Source organism: Megachile rotundata, chromosome 3 (assembly GCF_050947335.1).
Source record: "Megachile rotundata isolate GNS110a chromosome 3, iyMegRotu1, whole genome shotgun sequence".
Lineage (NCBI taxonomy): Eukaryota > Metazoa > Arthropoda > Insecta > Hymenoptera > Megachilidae > Megachile > Megachile rotundata.
Window position 1 is genome coordinate 20,422,422 of NC_134985.1, and position 17,632 is coordinate 20,440,053.

Consider the following 17,632-nt stretch of genomic DNA (forward strand, 5'->3'; position numbering starts at 1 on the left):
ACCGAATACGGCAAGTTATATCTTCGATTAAAAGAAGCGGTATATTTTACTAAATTTACACACCACTACATCTATCAATACAAGTAGATGTAGATTAGAAGTATAATAGAATAAATAAGATTAAGTATTTTTAACGAATTTTATAAGCAAATTATATTATTTTTGTATATTATCTATTTATCTAATAATGTTTGATTCTATTCAATATTTTAAAACATAAGTAAATGTTTGAAAGTATTAATAATAATATGTTATTTTGTTATTATACATATGTAAGGCATTAATACTAATGTAACTTATAGTTTTTTATATAATAATAAGTCAATTAATTTTTGTGTATATGTTTATGATTTTGGAAACGATTACGTTCAGCAATAAATACATATTACTCTGTTATTAATTTTATATATTATAGTAACTATTGCAATTTAACTTATAATATACAATATTTTATTAAAAGTTTATTTTTCATTTATACTTACGTATTTGTAAGATATGTTGCAGGATCTGAGGATTGATATCGCGTTGTACATCTATATAATAGAAAGAGCAAACGACAGTGGTAAAGCACATTTGTTAATTTCAATTGAGACAAATAGGTGCAAAGAGATTTTTAGTAGGGAGGAAAATACAAAGGGTAGAAGTGAGGGTTAAGCGCGGCAGCAGTAAATGCAGTGGCTGAAGGAGAGATGGACCCATCAATGTTTGTTGCGTACACCCCTCAAACAAACGGCGTTCCACTGGAGTCCAAGCTTGCTACCTACATGGTAGTATACTACTCATCTGCACTTTATTTGAGGAGAGTCAAACTTAGTAAAACTTTCCTTTTATATTATTTGATTAGATGTATTAGCAAATTAAATATATTAATAATGGCACTAGAAGCATATACATATGTAGTTTATTTGTTATATATTTTTTGGATAGAATCGTCAAAGTCCAGGGATAACGCTAAGTACCTCAGCTGTTACGAAACATTTGTCAAACCTTTCTCTGGATTCACAGAAAAAGGTAACTGCCAGTCCAGAATTTGTACCTGGAAGGGGTCTTAGTAGTAACAGCAGTTCTCCAAATCTTTTCAATAACTCTTATCATTCGCAAGAAAATGTGGGCGGTACTACTTATTTTTATCTTGGAAATACTTCAGCTGATGGTGTTGGAGTTGAAGAAGGAACTGAAACTGTGAGTAAATGTTAAAATTAAGATCAACAGGTTACAGATGTTTATGCAGACTAAATATGGGTATTAGGTTTTTTTTGTTTAATTGATCAATAAATAATATTTGATTGACAGATTGGAACTGTGGGAGCAGGTCAGGTAGGCTATGTCTATCCAGGTACACCTGCGCATCTTCAGCCAGTGAAACCTACAAAGCCCCCCTCATCTAATAGCTCTTCTGCTCCTTCAACCCCACCTCCCCAAGCAACTCCTAGCTTCTTTGTCAGTGAGAATTTAAGAATGGACATTCTACAGAAAAATGCTTTAACATTAGCGCAACCTGATTTAGTACGATTTCCCGATTTACCGAACGAGGTAGATAATTATCATGAGCTGTGTCCATTGGAACCAATTCACAAACCTGCTTCTACTATACTTGGATATCAAACTTCAACGTACAAAGCTACCAGCATTAAGAGCGGTACCCGTTATTGTTTACGCCGTATACATGGTAAGCGTCTCTCGTTATTACAGATTACTTAACAGTATTTAAAGAGTGGTACCGAAGAAAGCATGTCATGTCTTTTTAGATTTCAGACTCGCTAATACAAAATGCATGGTGCTGGTAGATATGTGGAAACGACTATCGCATACAAATTTGGTGCAGTTAAGAGAAGTTTTCACCACCAAGGCCTTTGGTGACCATTGTCCGTATTATTGTAGCTAGAAAAACTGTAGATATATCTTTATAAAACAACCTTACTATTACAGCCATGGTATTTGTCTACGATTATCATCCTGGATCGGAAACATTATTAAATAAGCATTTCTCAGCAACCGAATTAAATGGGTACACGGATCCATTTTCCTCGGATCCTAACGCTCCTCGACCCTATAGCCATACCAAGAATACTATTTTGAGGCAACAACATAGCAGTATGTTACCAGAAAGCGTCATATGGAGCTACATTATACAACTCACTGCCGCACTTCGTGTTATACATGCTGCTGGTTTGTATATTTGACTACACTTTTACGTATTTTGTTTTCTGATAAACTGTACCATTTTTCTTTTCTTGTTATGTATAGGTTTGGCATACAGATGTTTAGATCCAACAAAAGTGCTCCTCACATCTCGGACGAGACTGCGTTTAAGTTGCGTAGCCATACCAGATGTTGTTACTTTCGATGGAAACGCAGCAAATCCACTCTCTCTTATACCACATTATCAACAAGAAGATTTAATTGCCCTTGGGAAGTTGGTGTTGGCTTTAGCATGCCGTAGTTTACTTGCCGTCCATCGCGACAACATGCAAGCGTCCCTTGAACTCGTCGCACGTTCCTACTCCACGGATCTTCGAAATCTGATTCTGTTTGTATATTTTATACCCTTCTTATAGATTCATTTGGCTTCTCGTGACAAATCTGGTGAAAAGTGAACATTATTTAACGCATTTATTATTTCTTAATATTTGAACAGAGCTTTTCTTTCTATTGCGATTCTCTCATACTTGGATATAATTTTATAGGTATTTACTTTCTAACCAAGCACGAAGAAGCGTGACAGATCTCATGCCAATGATTGGTGCACGATTTTATACGCAACTAGACGCAGCTCAACTTCGATCCGACGTACTGGAAAATGAACTTGCGAAGGAGTTGGAGAACGGAAGATTATTTAAGTTATTAGTAAAGTTGGCAACTATTAACGAAAGACCTGAGCTCAATATGGAACCCACATGGGCAGAAACGGGTGACCGGTACATGCTCAAATTGTTTAGGGACTATGTTTTCCACCAGGTAGCAGCTGATGGGAGACCATGGTTAGATATGGCTCATGTTGTATCTTGTTTAAATAAGTTGGATTCAGGTTCTCAGGATAAGGTATACTTTTTCTTTTTCCTCTTCAAAATACGTTGCTCTGATATTTTTCGTAGGTAAATTTTTTTTGTAATTTTCATAACCTTATAGATATGTTTGATGTCTCGAGACGAACAAAGTGTATTAGTAGTAAGTTACGCAGAATTACGACAGTGTTTGGAAACCTCATTTGGAGAATTGGTACAATCCGCAAAAGATGCTGTCTAGGTCTGATCATTTTTCTCAATTGACCAAGACGGTACATACTCCGAACCATAAATGTGATATCACCACTTAGCGGTACTATCATTTTAATCTTTATCAAGACATAGGAGAGTGAGATTCGATCCGAGAGTTAAGTTTGGTGATAAGAAAATAGTATGTGAACCAGTTTGTAAGCATGATTACAAATGTTGAATCATTAGATAAGTGCGAAAATACATTCTGGTACTGCCATTTGAATGTAATATATGTGTGCAAAGAGATCATGTGATGATGTAAATCAGAAATCGTTTGAATTTGCTGTGGAAGCTATTACGGTACTATACAGAAACAAAAAATGAATTGTACACAACTTAATAATGCAATGAAGTCTTAAGAAAAAAAAATGAGAAATACCTAAACACAGTCGGTGTATAGGATAGATCTTAGTTTTTAGGATACAGCTGGTAAGCATTAATTTTGAAATAAATGTTTATTTTTGAAAGCAATCTTAATCGATGGTGTAGTTATTTCAAATTCATTTACGTTTTTATTCATTTATTTTCAACGTTATTTTGTGTAAAATTAGCACGTAATCGAAAACGTTACGACGAACGTATTCGATACTCGTAGAAATCTGGGTACTTCGTTTGTTCCAGTTTATCCAGTTGGCAATCTGTAGATTCGGTTCTTGAACTGTCCTATCTACATTCCCTACCGCTCTCCTCCTCTCTTCGACTGCTGTCCGCAATCACTCAAACTTGATCTCATTTCCTTCGCGCAATTGCACGACCACAGTATGGACAGACTTTTGCGCACACATTCTCCGGATCGTATCATGAACATGGTCGCCGCTAGTATTTTATTCACTCATCTTATACGTATATACACATTTTTTCACTATAAACTTAATTAAAATATTCACGTTTTAAGTAATAATTTTTGCAAAGAATATCTTTGGATCAATTGTAGAATTTTGTAACACTTTTGTACTCAGGGTCAAAGCGTGTTAAGGCTTCCAAACTTCATAGAAGAATAAATGAAGGATGCAACAACTATTTACTGCAAACAACTTCGAATAAAATAATTCTTACTATTGGAAAAAAGGAAAGGAAATATATACAATGTCATTTTTTTAAAAAGCAGACTTACTACATTCTGAGATCCAGGTCTCTAAATACTGTGTATCGACGCCCATGCATTTATCCTACGTACGTCCTGTGGTTCGAATAAACGTTGAACTTACACGGAGCTGACCGTGGAGTCGAAATAAAAGGCATATCAAACATCTGTTTCTGTCCAAGACACATTAACCGATTCGACTGGGCCCATCGTTCTCCACCTAATTGTCTTAATGCCGACGTGATTTACTCCCCCGTACCGTGTCATTTCTGACAATCACTCTCCTCGTACACGTATCAACTGTATATACGTGCTATGATCGCGTGTAAGTCTTCATTTTATTCGACATCAGCCCGCTAACCCAGAGACGTCGCACAAATACTATATGATATTATCGTTTTTTTTATCGTAATACGATAATTCTATTAACTTTTGCAAACTAGTGTCGTTTTGTATAACAATGTAAGTCAAGGTCTTAACAATTAGCCTAAAATTTGCAAAACGAAAGTAAATTCAAAATGAGATTCACATTGACCTGATTTGGATATTCAAGTATTAAATTAATTTATCGTTGTACAACGAGAAAATGGAATGTTCTAAGGTACATTTATAACAGGATCGTAAAAGCCTTGATGCCTTTAAATCCAGTTTCACTGGTTGTTAAGAAACTAAATACAACATGGGAGCAGCGAACCCTTGCGCAAGCGATTTTTCTTCTGATCGTCCCACGATCATGAAACTGGATTGCGCGGAAGGTCGCACGAAACAGTTCGAAAAAACGACCGGTCGGTATGCTCCTCTGGACAAGAAACTACTTCTAGCCTGGCAATTAAGGTACCAGCGAATGTATATGACCCGACGCCGAGAAAGAACGTCTAACTTCTTCTATGTGTTCCAAGAAAAGCAAGATACCAGAGAAACGTGCTCAAGCAATATATGGTGCACGAGCGTCTCGTTGGTCTGCTTGTATTCTCCTCTTGCCTCTTTCGAGAAGTCGAGGTATTACGATAAAAAAAATTTTACCAGAATTTACTTATCGAGCGTGTGGGTCGAATAAGAACTCGACTCAACGCATTGGTCAACGTTGACGTTCGTTAGCGTGTGTTTTTTCCCTTATAACGGTTAACCGCTGTTCAGACCGTACAAACATACACGCGCACGGTTTAACCGTGCATACCGTGTTTTGCATCCGATTCGTTTGAATCGATATTCTTGCCTACTCACAGTCGTGGTTTAATCGCCGCTTTACAGAGATTAATCGTTCGCTAGATACGGGAGACAAGTTATCGGATAATGTATGTGTGTCGTGGCAAATTTTCGTGGGAATGGTAGTAACGCGGTTTACATAGGGTTTATTAAAAAACATGTTTCCTCAGTCGCGATAGCGTAGAAACAATTTCCTTTCTTTTTCATTTGCAAACTCTGCAAAAAGGTAAACTTTGCTCGTGAAGCAATATCTCTAGCGAACAGTTACTAATCCTAGCGGGAACTGAGGGAATTTAAGGTTAATAAAAACAAACTTGTAAAATTTATATGTACTTACTATTTTGTTTATAGTATATCACAAGTTATATTACGAAAAATCTCTGCAGAGTCTAAAAATAGACTCAACCGGTACGATGATATTACATTTTATTTCGAGTACAAATATAAATTTTCATCCGACTCGATAAAAAAATCGTTACAGGGAAAACAGTTCGAAGTTTAAAAATAGATCTCCCGCCTTGTAAAGGTTAAACATTTAATAATTTTCTACATCCGTCTCGAGCACATTGATCCATATTTACTCGGTAGATTACTCTCTGTTTAATCCTTTCCGGCTTCGTCTTTAATCCCACTGTGTTACAAACGATTAGCAGCGTTATCTCGCAGGGCGGGATAATATTTATTATTTCGTGAGTTTATGGTTGGATTGTAACAAGCGATGCAAAATAGCGATGTAAATAAGTACCGTGGGGAGCACCAGTGTTTCTCCGGGGAGAATGCTGACGTAGGGGAACGGTCTCGTTGATCTTTGCTTGGCAAATTTTCAAATGTGCAAACGCGAGAATGCAAAGACTTGAAAATTTCGGAGATCTACAAATTTGGGGCTCTAGTTAGAACTTTAGAATTGCAAGATATACATAAGAAAATTAAAATTTTTGAATTTTGGTATCAAGTAGTTCGTTATGTAGGGATTTTGAAATCTAGGGATATGGAAATTGCCTACAAATTCTGTGCGCTAGAAATTAATGAAGCTATTTTGGGGTTTATGGAATTGAGTCTATTGAAGGTATAAATTTGAAGACGGATAAAATCGTGAAATTCACGTGTTTATCGAGAGGAAGCGTTGCAGTGGAGCGTAGACAGGTAGAGGTTCTAAAATATCCTTGATTGCAGCGACGAGGGCGACGCTGGTAGCGGCAACCCCGCGTGCTGGTCGCGCGAAGGTTGCTGCTGCGTAGCCTCGGAGGGATGGTAAAGAGCGGCGCACACAGCACACAGAGAGGAGAAGAGGTCGTGGAGCGGGTAGAGCGGTAGTGGCTGTGGCAGCAGCAACACGTAGTACACGGTAGCACCTCGACGAGGACGGAGCCGCTTGTATACGTCGCTTGGTAGACTCGCTTCGAGCCAGTCTCTTTCGGTCCAGTGGCGCAGTCGCGTTACGCGGATACATTTTTCCGTATCTCTCCGACCACTACCACCATTCTACACCACTACCAACGACACTGTTACCACCGCTACCACCACCTGCACCGTCGAGCGTGTCAACATACGCGTAACGTCACCAGGACCAAGCATCGGGTTGTTCCTGGACAGTAATTCCACAAAAGTGAGGGCTCGCATCCTCGAAACGACCTGAGGTAAGTGATCGATCCTTTTTCGACATTTTTTCGAGATTAGCGTCCGTCGATCGGCGAGCGTGAAAATGGTGGCCTTTTATGTACGCGGCTTTTCGTCCGCCGCGACGCGAACCTTCCTCGAACACCATAGCGTTTCGTTCTGCATGCTCTCTCCGTCTATTCCCATCGATTTTCCACGGCAAGACCCGCCCTGTAATTTAACGTTCTCTCCCTCTTTCTCTTCGTCTGTCTGTACTTTATCCTTTTTATTTTCACGCTCCGCGTTAAAGCTCGCAGACGTTACGTACGAAGTCTGATCGTAATTGTCTCGATTATCGAAACTAGCTGCGGATCCTTTTTCGGGAGAGCGCGCGAGTGTTTGCCGTCGACGATCGATGGACTCTATCGGCTTCTCTCTTTTACCCTCTATCTTCGAATCCGTCGACGGACGTTTCTTTCTGACGCGATACCGTCAGCTAGATGCTCTGCTCTCGATGGTCCACGCGTTCTTATCGATTCTCGATACAAAACTACGATCGAAGCCCGATCGCGTTCGAGCGTAATTCGCGAAACTTTTTCTTAGCTACTTTTACGAATAAGTACAATGCGAGATCATCGATTCTTTCTGTTTTAAAGTCACCGCTGATGCATTGTAGCATATGCTCTTTGTACGTTTTTATTCGAATATCGAACGAGAGTCCAATTGAATTCGTTGTTTACGTTTGATCTTTATGCACGCCGTTTTTCTCGTGGAGACATCGGTCTGAATTATCACAACAAACCTCTATCTCAGAAAGAATTCGTTCAAAGAAACTTTGCCGTAAATACGTACTTTAGATTCAAACTTTACGAAAATATTGTCTGAACTGAAAGTCGGGGTAAACACGATGGAGTCTGGTTCTCAATTTCCCTATCAATCTCTGTCTTCTTAGAATTATTTGTATAATCAAATTTTCATCTCAAGTTTCTTCTCAGCATAGATAATTACGTACCCGATAATAATAAAAAGATTTTAAAAATTACATAAAGAACTGGTAACTGATACGATATTTTTAGTGGGTACTTTGAAGATACCATACTCCATAAAAAGGTACAGCTCACACGCATTCACTCGTACACATACATGTCTCACTTTTTTACGCAACAAGGTTCTCGATATGAAAAGTGTAGTACACGTTTATCTCGAACAGAGTGATGGGCTCTGTGGTAGCCGATGTTTAACGATTTTTCGAGCTGCACATCATCCTCTGCTCGTGTTAATTCATTAAAGAATATCGAGTAAACGATGTGTTACCCTTTGAAATAAATCACGCGGAAAATATATGTCGCTCATTTTTGTTCTGTTCACGTTTGAATCGAGAACAGGTTCGCTAGACAATTTCTTTTACTACAATAGTAGAAACATTTTTTTAACTGTTGTACGCAGTGAGCGTTTTTATCTTCGCTAAATGGCACTCATCGTTCACGGTCGAATTTCGAGGGTTGTTAATTTAATGGTGTCGGTAAACTGTTGCATGAAATGCTATTCATAGCAGCGTGAGAATATTTAACAGTTTGTTCCTCCGTCTATTACCATAATAACAAAAGTATTTCTGTGTCATCAAACTTGACATACTCGAGGAAAAGGTTTTATCAGGCTTCTGACCCGTAGTTTATTAACCCTTGATAACCGGGTCGCTATACTTCCATTTAAAATAATTTTACGTTTATCGCATTTTAATTATAACGTTTAAAAAAAGCTGGACCAAGTACGTGATGTCACGGCGGCAAAAAAAGGCGTGTCCACATGACCGACACCGCGAAGGAAATTATCGTCGCAAAAAAAAGAAAAAAGGTCGACGCGCTTCAGCATCGCCAACGAATTAAGTTACACGAGAGCAATTTGAGGGGAAATTGCGTGCAATATTTGCCATTGCCATGGTGGAATCATATTACGCGCGCACGCGCACGCGCACTGGAGGGACAGGGAGAAACACGAGATAGAAAAACCGAGGGAGCCCAAGTTCTCGGCAACATGTGAGCGTTTCACGATGTCGTGTTTCATCCCGTCGAAAAAACGAATTTCGTCCTGACACTTGCACGCATATTTTTCAACGAAATCTCTAGAGAACTCGGATTTTTCGCCTACGGAAACTATCTCCCGGTTTTCTTTCACAGCCTGCGCATATAACCGGATAGCTTGATGTATGAGCCTTGAAGCGCGAGTGACACTCATTTTGTGATTTCCTGCTTATCGTGGCGTCTACGTTTATTCTTAGCACGCTGACATTTCAGAGATTAGAATTGTAAGGCGATTCCGATTCAATTACCATAGAATTTGATTCTTGGAAATTCAAATATATGATCGAATATTTTTTTAACTTCGAGAACATTTTGTATGTGGTCGGGACATTTTGTACATTTATGAAAGGTCACATATGTCGTTGGGTTCATATCATTGCTTTAAATGTTCTCATTGCAAGAATTTATTCTTGTAGGGTGTATTAATATAATTGCAGGTGTAAATAAAAAATAATTAGATTGAAAAATAGAATAGTTTTTTAACCTCAAAAAAATGTTATCATTGCAGGAGCTTATTCTTGTAGGGTATATTAATATAACTGCAAGTGTAAATAAAATATAATTAGATTAAAAAATGGAATAGTTTTTTAACCTCAAAAAAATGTTATCATTGCAGGAGCTTATTCTTGTAAGGTATATTAATATAATTGCAAGTGTAAATAAAATATAATTAGATTAAAAAATGGAATAGTTTTTTAACCTCAAAAAAATGTTATCATTGCAGGAGCTTATTCTTGTAGGGTACATTAATATAACTGCAAGTGTAAATAAAATATAATTAGATCAAAAAATGGAATAGTTTTTTAACCTCAAAAAAATGTTATCATTGCAGGAGCTTATTCTTGTAGGGTACATTAATATAATTGCAAGTGTAAATAAAATATAATTAGATCAAAAAATGGAATAGTCTTTTAACCTTAAAAAAAGGTTGTCATTGCAAGAATTTATTCTTGTAGGCTATATTAATATAACTGCAAGTGTAAATAAAATATAATTAGATCAAAAAATGGAATAGTTTTATAACCTTAAAAAAATGTTATCATTGCAAGAACTTATTCTTGTAGTATATTAATATAACTGCAAGTGTAAATAAAATATAATTAGATAAAAAAATGGAATAGAGTTTTTTGACCTTAAAAGAGACCCTGAGGAGGTTAATGGTTGTAACAGATGCCGGTTAAATTCTGGAACAGTGTATTTAATTGTGTCAAATTGCGTACCCTCGTGGGTTCGCGTTTCTTTAATGTCTATTAAGAATGTGGATGCATTTAAACATATCATGGCCCTATTACCACGCCATATTTCCCTCTTTAATTAACCTCAATTTGCGGCACATCTGGCGACATAGTTGCCGCCAATTTACTGGCGTTTCGCGTTCTGCAAGCAGTTTGTCGTATCGATAATATCGCGTATCGCTCGTATCGCGTTAGTAAATTGTCAGCGAGATATATTGATCAAGAGGGTTGACAATCGAGTCCATTGTCAGCTTCTATCTACTATGCCCAGTATAACTATGAAACCAGTTTGACTGGATAGTTCTCCATTGAAAAAAATATTCATCTATAATAGCTTCGTGATTCGTGCCAGGGTCTCTTTTTATGGGCAAAGAAAGAAACGGCAAAAAAAAGGCTAATAAACGAGAGTGCAAACATTGATACAGGTCAAACAAAAACATTTGAAATTCAAATATTGATTGGTAAAAAATGAAAGCAAACAACGTGCGAGGATGAGTCGAAAAAATACGTCTGTACATAAAACATGGCGCAGGGAATACTATAGCTCGGTAAACGAGCAATTTACATGTGACCGGTGTTCGGTTATTCTACGAACACGTAACCTTCTATCTAATCAGTTCCGGTAATCTATCCAAGAACATAGACTCATGCAAATGAATTAACCTTTAGTCCCTTCTCGTCTTTCTTTTTCTACCTTCGCTTTTTCTTATTTGTCACGGAGTTTTGTTTGAGTCTATCGTCGGGAGATTCTAACCTCTTTGAATTTCAATGCACCAACTCCCGGCTAGATATTCATGATATTCCTTTCCGCTTTTCATCGATGATTTTCATCCGCTCGGAATGTATAAAGTGATTTAAAAAACAAAGACATCGTCATTGTCTACTGATGGGCTCGGACGCGCGTTGCACGAACAAGTGGACCCTGCAGACTTTTAATTTCTAAGTTTTCGAATTATTGTCTGTTGTAAATTATCGAATGACTAAATCTCTAAATGTGTAAATACGAAAATTTGAAATCTGTAGGTTCCTAAGTTCTAAATTTCTGAGGGTCCTAATTTCTGCGACGGTGATTGTGTAGTGATGGGCTCGGACGCGCGTTGCACGAACAAGTGGACCCTGCAGTCTTTTAATTTTTATATCTAAGTTTTCGAATTACTGTCTGTTCCAAATTATCCAATGACCAAATCTCTAAATTTGTAAATACGAAAATTTGAAATCTGTAGGTTCCTAAGCCCTAAATTTCTGAGGGTCCTAATTTCTGCGTGTATAATCACGATACATTGTCCTTATCGCAGTGTTTGCTTCCTGCTGTATGAGCCCATGTTACAGCACAGTTAACTATAATTCCCGATTGTGTCGGGCATCGATTTCGCGGTCAGGCTGCTCGATAATTTATCAACCGAGCGTGCTAATGAATTCGATCCACGGAACGTGCTTTCATCGATGCTGGTTTGCCCACGTAGGGGTTACGATCAGTAATTTCTTGGTTCGACGTATCCATATTCTCGTTTTTCGAACCGGTGAAAGCGTTCCTTGCCGTTTGACGACGAATTTATTTGCATTGCACGGAAACACGTTCGGTAGTCGAGTGTGTTTGCCAGAGGTAAATCATTGAACGCTCGACGGAACAACATTCGCCTTGGAGCGTCACACAGGACGTAGATGTCACATAAAGCAGAAAATGCGGTTTCACTCGCGGATATATTGTATGTAAATGTCGCATAGTTTACACCGTTCCGTTCCTCTTCTCCTCTTTCCTTTATAATAGACGCCTTAGCTTCCTGCTCCTTTCCTCGACAGGGGAAAATGTATTCGTTCCATCCGGGGTTTTAACCCTTTCACCGAGCATCACCGCACTCTGCAATATATAGCGCGTAATAGCTACAAGTGAACACTTTTCACGCTACACGGTTAACCGCCTTTTCCGGATTACGTTGCTAAAACGATTTATCCTGTAGATAAATGTTTTCGAATATTACTAACGAAATGGGGACGAGAAAAGGATTTTTCTTATATACACAATAGAATTGTACTTCATTCGGTATCTCTGGACAGGTAGGGAAGATAACGATGTAGCAATCGGACTCGTTAAAACATAGATTTCTACATAGTGTACTTTATAAAATCACAAATTTTCGAATTTATACTTTGGTTCTCAAATTTTTTAATTCTCAATATCTCATTGAGTGCGTCGAATTACCACGCGTGGAATTTACCATGCACCGAGTTACCGCGCGTCGAATTACCACGCGTGGAGTTTACCACGCGCTCAGTCACCATGCGTAGAATTACCACGCGTCGAATTACCATACGTGGAATTTACCACGCGTCGAATATACCACGCGCTGAATTAACCACGCATCGAATTACCACGTGTCGAATTCACCACGCGTCGAATTACCATGCGTGGAATTTACCACGCGTCGAATATACCACGCGCTGAATTAACCACGCATCGAATTACCACGTGTCGAATTCACCACGCGTCGAATTACCATGCGTGGAATTTACCACGCGTTGAATTACCACGCGTCGAATTATCACGCGTGGAATTTACCACGCGCCCAGTCACCACGCGTCGAATTACCACGCGTGGAATTTACCACGTACCGAGTCACCACGCGTCGAATTACCACGCGTGGAATTTACCACGCGTGGAATTTACCACGAGTGGAATTTACCACGCACCGAGTCACCACGCGTCGAATTACCAAGCGTGGAGTTTACCACGCGCTCAGTCATCACGCGTAGAATTACCACGCGTTAAATTACCATGCGTGGAATTTACCACGCGCCAAGTCACCACGCGTCGAATTATCACGCGTGGAATTTACCACGCGTCGAATTACCGTGCGTGGAATTTACCATGCGTCGAATTACCGCGCGCCGAGTCACCACGCGTGGAATTTATCACGCACCGAGTCACCAGGCGTCGAATTACCACGCGACGAATTAAGAACTGGCAATATATGTAGAGGAAAGCGTACAATTTAAACATAAATTATATATGTATAATACCTAATAATTTCAATGAGTATAACTACCTTCAGACCGCCATTTTCTTTACGTCCATTATCCCAAGCCACTGTCATCTCCAAGAATCCCCATTTTCAAATCCAGATGAACAGCAGAAATAAAATTGAAAGCGGAAATTCTCGTTATATCGTACGTCAACGAAGATATAACGAGTATTTTCGTGTCTGAACAAACGCGAACCGAGTAAAACTAGCGTGTCGGAGGATTGGGAAGAAAAGCCCGGTTCGGTTTTCTCGAACCGTCGGAAGACACGGTACCGGAAATACCGCGGTATGTAAACGGTCTTCTTCCTCGTTTCGCGATCTTTCTCGAGCCTCCACGAAGAAAATGGATCGTCTGGTAACGATCTCACCGTAAGACGGTTCTTATCGCGGCTTAACGCGGCTCTCTTTACCCTCGCCTTTTCCTTCTCCCCTGTTTTTCTCTTTTTCATCGCTCGGGGGAAACTACGCCCGACGGCGACGTGCTGCTGCCATTCACGTGTCGATCGTATCTCTTTGATAAGCCCTTATCGGCATACAATCTGGATCTCGAGCTCCTCCGCTTGCCGGAGATAATTGCGCGCGCATCCCCCTCGGGGCCTTCCGGTTTTTTGGAACGCGGCCTTTTTGAACGAGAACCCTTAACCCGCTGATCTTGTTACCTTGTGAAACAACTTCGATTTGCTTTATCATATTTCGGAATTATAGACATATGCAAGATAATTCTTACAATATTATAAATGTTAATAAGTGGAGTTAGATGTAGTCTGTATTTTCTCAGGTTTTATTGTGTAATTATTTTTATGATACTTTGTTGATATTGTCAGTTGTGTGGATCAGTTAGGCAAACATCAAGAGCATGTATAATTAGATAAGTAGGAGAATCACATACAGTGAGCGTCTGTTAAGTTCACTCATGTATGTACGTACACCTCATGTACGTACACACACCTCATGTTCGTAATTTTGGTTGAAAATCAAACTTCAACAGAAAAATCAACTGTGTAGCACACTTTATAATATTGTACTCACCTGCGTTACGACTGTGAGTACAATAAAAATTGTCAAATAAATTTTTAGTCGAATCGCTTGTATATTTTAAGTAACATCCAGTGAAGAAAATAGAGCATACAGTACTCTTAACTTGCAATCAATTTTTAAGCAGAAAAGAGCAAGTAGTAGTATTGTGACACTATACTATGTACTCGTATGGAAATTCAAGGGTAATTCATACGCAACCAGCGACATTTATTGCGGCAATAAGAACCGAGTAATTCTAATAATCCTGGAAGAAGCGGAAATTGTAAGCAGCCGCGGGACAAGCGCGCTCTCGAAATTGCCGTGGTAAATATTAATTTCTACACAACGTCGCGCTAGTTTCTCGTCGTTTTGTTGCCAAATTGGGGGAATGCATAGGTAACTTCGTTAAGATGCCTTCCGTGTGCCGTCGGTGTCCCAATTAACCGGAGATAATTAATTGGGATCTATTGTTCCAATTGCATATTAATGTCAATTTGCATGGACGAGCTCCTCGTCTATCTATTCTCGACTTAAGTGTCTCGTGCGCGCCGCAAACAGTCGTCATTCGTGTTCGTTCGTGGTTTCGTTCGTCCTCCATCTTGCTCGCCAGGATAATTGCGAGCGAGTTGCGGAATCTGAAAATTTCACCCGCAAGAATTGCGGTTCTTCGACGACACTTTCGTTCAGGGAACGTGGCTTCCTGGTTTCAGAATTATTCTGGCTTTTCGAGGAAGCTTTTACAGGACAATAGACAACTACTTTCCTCACGAGTTGACTGCAATTGATTTATTTGTTCGTGGTTTGTTCGAACTGTCACGTTTTAACGAATGTGTTAAGGGAGGATTGTTTATGTGCAGAATGTTGAGTAGGGGTTAGAAAGGTTCTGTATTAGAGAGTCAGATTAAGGGGATGTATTTCTTCTTTTTTTATTTGATAGGTTTTTGATGTACAAGAAACGTGTGTTTCTGTTTTTTAATTCAGTTTATTTTTCTTTTTGAAATTCTTATATTAGCATGTAATAATTTTGTGTCATAATTAAATGAATAATAGCAATCAAGTTTGAGTAAAATATTTGAATAATAGCAATCAAGTTTGAGTAAAATATTTAAATAATAGCAATCAAGTTTGAGTAAAAACCAGTTTGAGTAAAATATTAATTTATTAGTGTTAATATTATATTAAGACATTAATATCACATATGTTAACATATGTTAATAGCAGATTATTTCTTATTTAACCACCTTTAAAATTTCTCCACATAAAAATTTAAAACCAACTATAATAAAGTAATTTTTCTTATGAGATAAAATCAATTGATCATGTCATGAGAACATTTGTAGCTTCCGTATGAATATTATTTCTTATTTAACCACCTTTGAAATTCATGCAAATAAAAATATAAAAATAACCCTTAATAAAATAATTTTGTTTACAAGATAAAATCAACTGTTCATGTCAAGAGAACATTTGTAGCTTCCGTATGCATATTACTTCTTATTTAACCACCTTTGAAATTCGTCCAAATAAAAATATAAAAATAACCCTTAATAAATTAATTTTGCTTACAAGATAAAATCAACTGTTCATGTCAAGAGAACAATTATAGCTTCCGTATGAATATATTAGGAGACACCGTGTAGAAGCAACTGATCGATTTAAAAGAGAGATACAATCGTGCTCAGGTTTAACCCCAGAAAGACCTCTGACATCTGGGGGCCGTTCGAGACCCACGCGAGCGTAAATTGTTTCCAGTTGCAATCGTGTAGATTTATGATGTCTCCAGTGCGGCTCTAGGGAAGAAAAAACTCTTTCACTTCTTCGAAACGAATACAAACTTTCTTCTATTAGAAAAACGAAACTTCGGTGCATCTGTTGTTCTCCAACTTTTCATGCAACGTACACTTTGCTTCCGCTAAAAAGCGTTAATAAAAGGAGGAAAATGGACCTGGAGTCTGGAGAACATGGCGGAGTCGTATATGCACGTGTAATTTTCTTTTAATTATAATTTGCATTGCTAATATTACCAGTGCATAATATACACATAATTTGAAATTAAAAAGAAATGTAAGATGCAACAAACATACATTTACATTAATTCTGTACATCTGTAAAAATATACAGAAATTTTAAGAAAAGAATTTTGTAATTTAAAATAAACTTGCAAGACTTTTTTTATAAATTTTTTTAGCTAAAAATCAGTAATGCAGTTTTTTGTATTTACATTCTTATTATTAATTTCTCGTATTTATTTTAATATTATAGCAATGAATAACTGTTTACAGCAATGGTCAGAGTATATATAAAATGTTCAGTTAATGTTCAGAAACATTAACTGTTGGTCTTCCATTAATTTAGCTCTTCAACAGCCTAAACTAATCTAACTCTTCAACACTCAGTTCATGTTTCCGTCCAATTACATCGGCGCCCAATATCCCGTAATTTACACTCAGAGCAAAAATCCCAACTTTCAAAAATTGACTACCATATCGATCACCCTTCACTCTTCATTTGGATACGAGCAATTCGGGCTGCGATTTGGATGCAACTTGAATGTGGAACATTGGAATGCATAGGATTCGGATGTGAGAGTTGGGTGCATAGAACTTCGAAGCATACATGGCAAATGCATAACGTTCCGCCCAATAAATTTTGGGTGTGTATGACTTCGACACGTGTGAGTGAAATGCGTGCGATTTGGGTGCTTAGGATTTCAACGTATAGGATTTACGTGTATGGGATTGGGATATGGAAAATTATGTGTGCTAGTCAGAGATATGTAGGATGTGCATTTCTGTGTATTTGAGTTAGGATGCTTTGTAATATGGGTGTGTGTAATTAGGATGTGTGGAGTTGGTTTAGGTGGGATTTGGATGATTTGAAATTTGAGGAACTGGAATTTGGATGTCTGGAGTGGGCATATGTGGGATTCGGATGATTTGAAATTTAGGGAAGTGGAATTTCGATGTGTGGAGTTAGCATATGTGGGATTTGAATGAGTAGAGTTGGCATATGTGGGATTTGGATGATTTGAAATTTGGGTATGTGAAGTTGGCATATGTGGGATTTGGATGATTTAAAGTTTGGATGTGTGGAGTTGGCATATGTGGGATTTGGCTGATTTGAAATTTGGACGTGT

At 38.2% G+C, this 17,632-nt stretch overlaps 2 protein-coding genes across 2 annotated transcripts in view; both read left to right on the forward strand.

Moving 5' to 3' along the window:
• Window positions 1-623: 623 nt before the first annotated feature.
• Window positions 624-3,734, forward strand: PAN3 (Poly(A) specific ribonuclease subunit PAN3). The gene is made up of 8 exons (XM_003707618.3): window positions 624-767; window positions 928-1,182; window positions 1,294-1,669; window positions 1,749-1,865; window positions 1,930-2,169; window positions 2,248-2,530; window positions 2,688-3,042; window positions 3,130-3,734. Exons 1-8 carry the CDS (start codon window positions 690-692, stop codon window positions 3,244-3,246), a joined length of 1,821 nt encoding a protein of 606 aa, XP_003707666.1. The 5' UTR covers window positions 624-689; the 3' UTR covers window positions 3,247-3,734.
• Window positions 3,735-6,781: 3,047 nt separating this feature from the next.
• Window positions 6,782-17,632, forward strand: part of LOC100877636 (uncharacterized) — a 44,999-nt gene continuing 34,148 nt past the window's right edge. The window contains exon 1 of the mRNA XM_003707619.3: window positions 6,782-7,184. The gene's annotated coding sequence lies outside the window, so the exon portion shown is untranslated. The remainder of the gene's footprint in view (window positions 7,185-17,632) is intronic.

What these genes read in the sequence shown, in the direction of transcription:
- PAN3 (XM_003707618.3), top strand. Translation starts at nt 690, where the DNA reads ATGGACCCATCAATGTTTGTTGCGTACACCCCTCAAACAAACGGCGTT. An exon ending in TTGTTTACGCCGTATACATG is followed by an intron (nt 1,670 to 1,748) that starts GTAAGCGTCTCT and finishes ATGTCTTTTTAG; the next exon opens with ATTTCAGACTCGCTAATACA. An exon ending in ATTCAGGTTCTCAGGATAAG is followed by an intron (nt 3,043 to 3,129) that starts GTATACTTTTTC and finishes ATAACCTTATAG; the next exon opens with ATATGTTTGATGTCTCGAGA.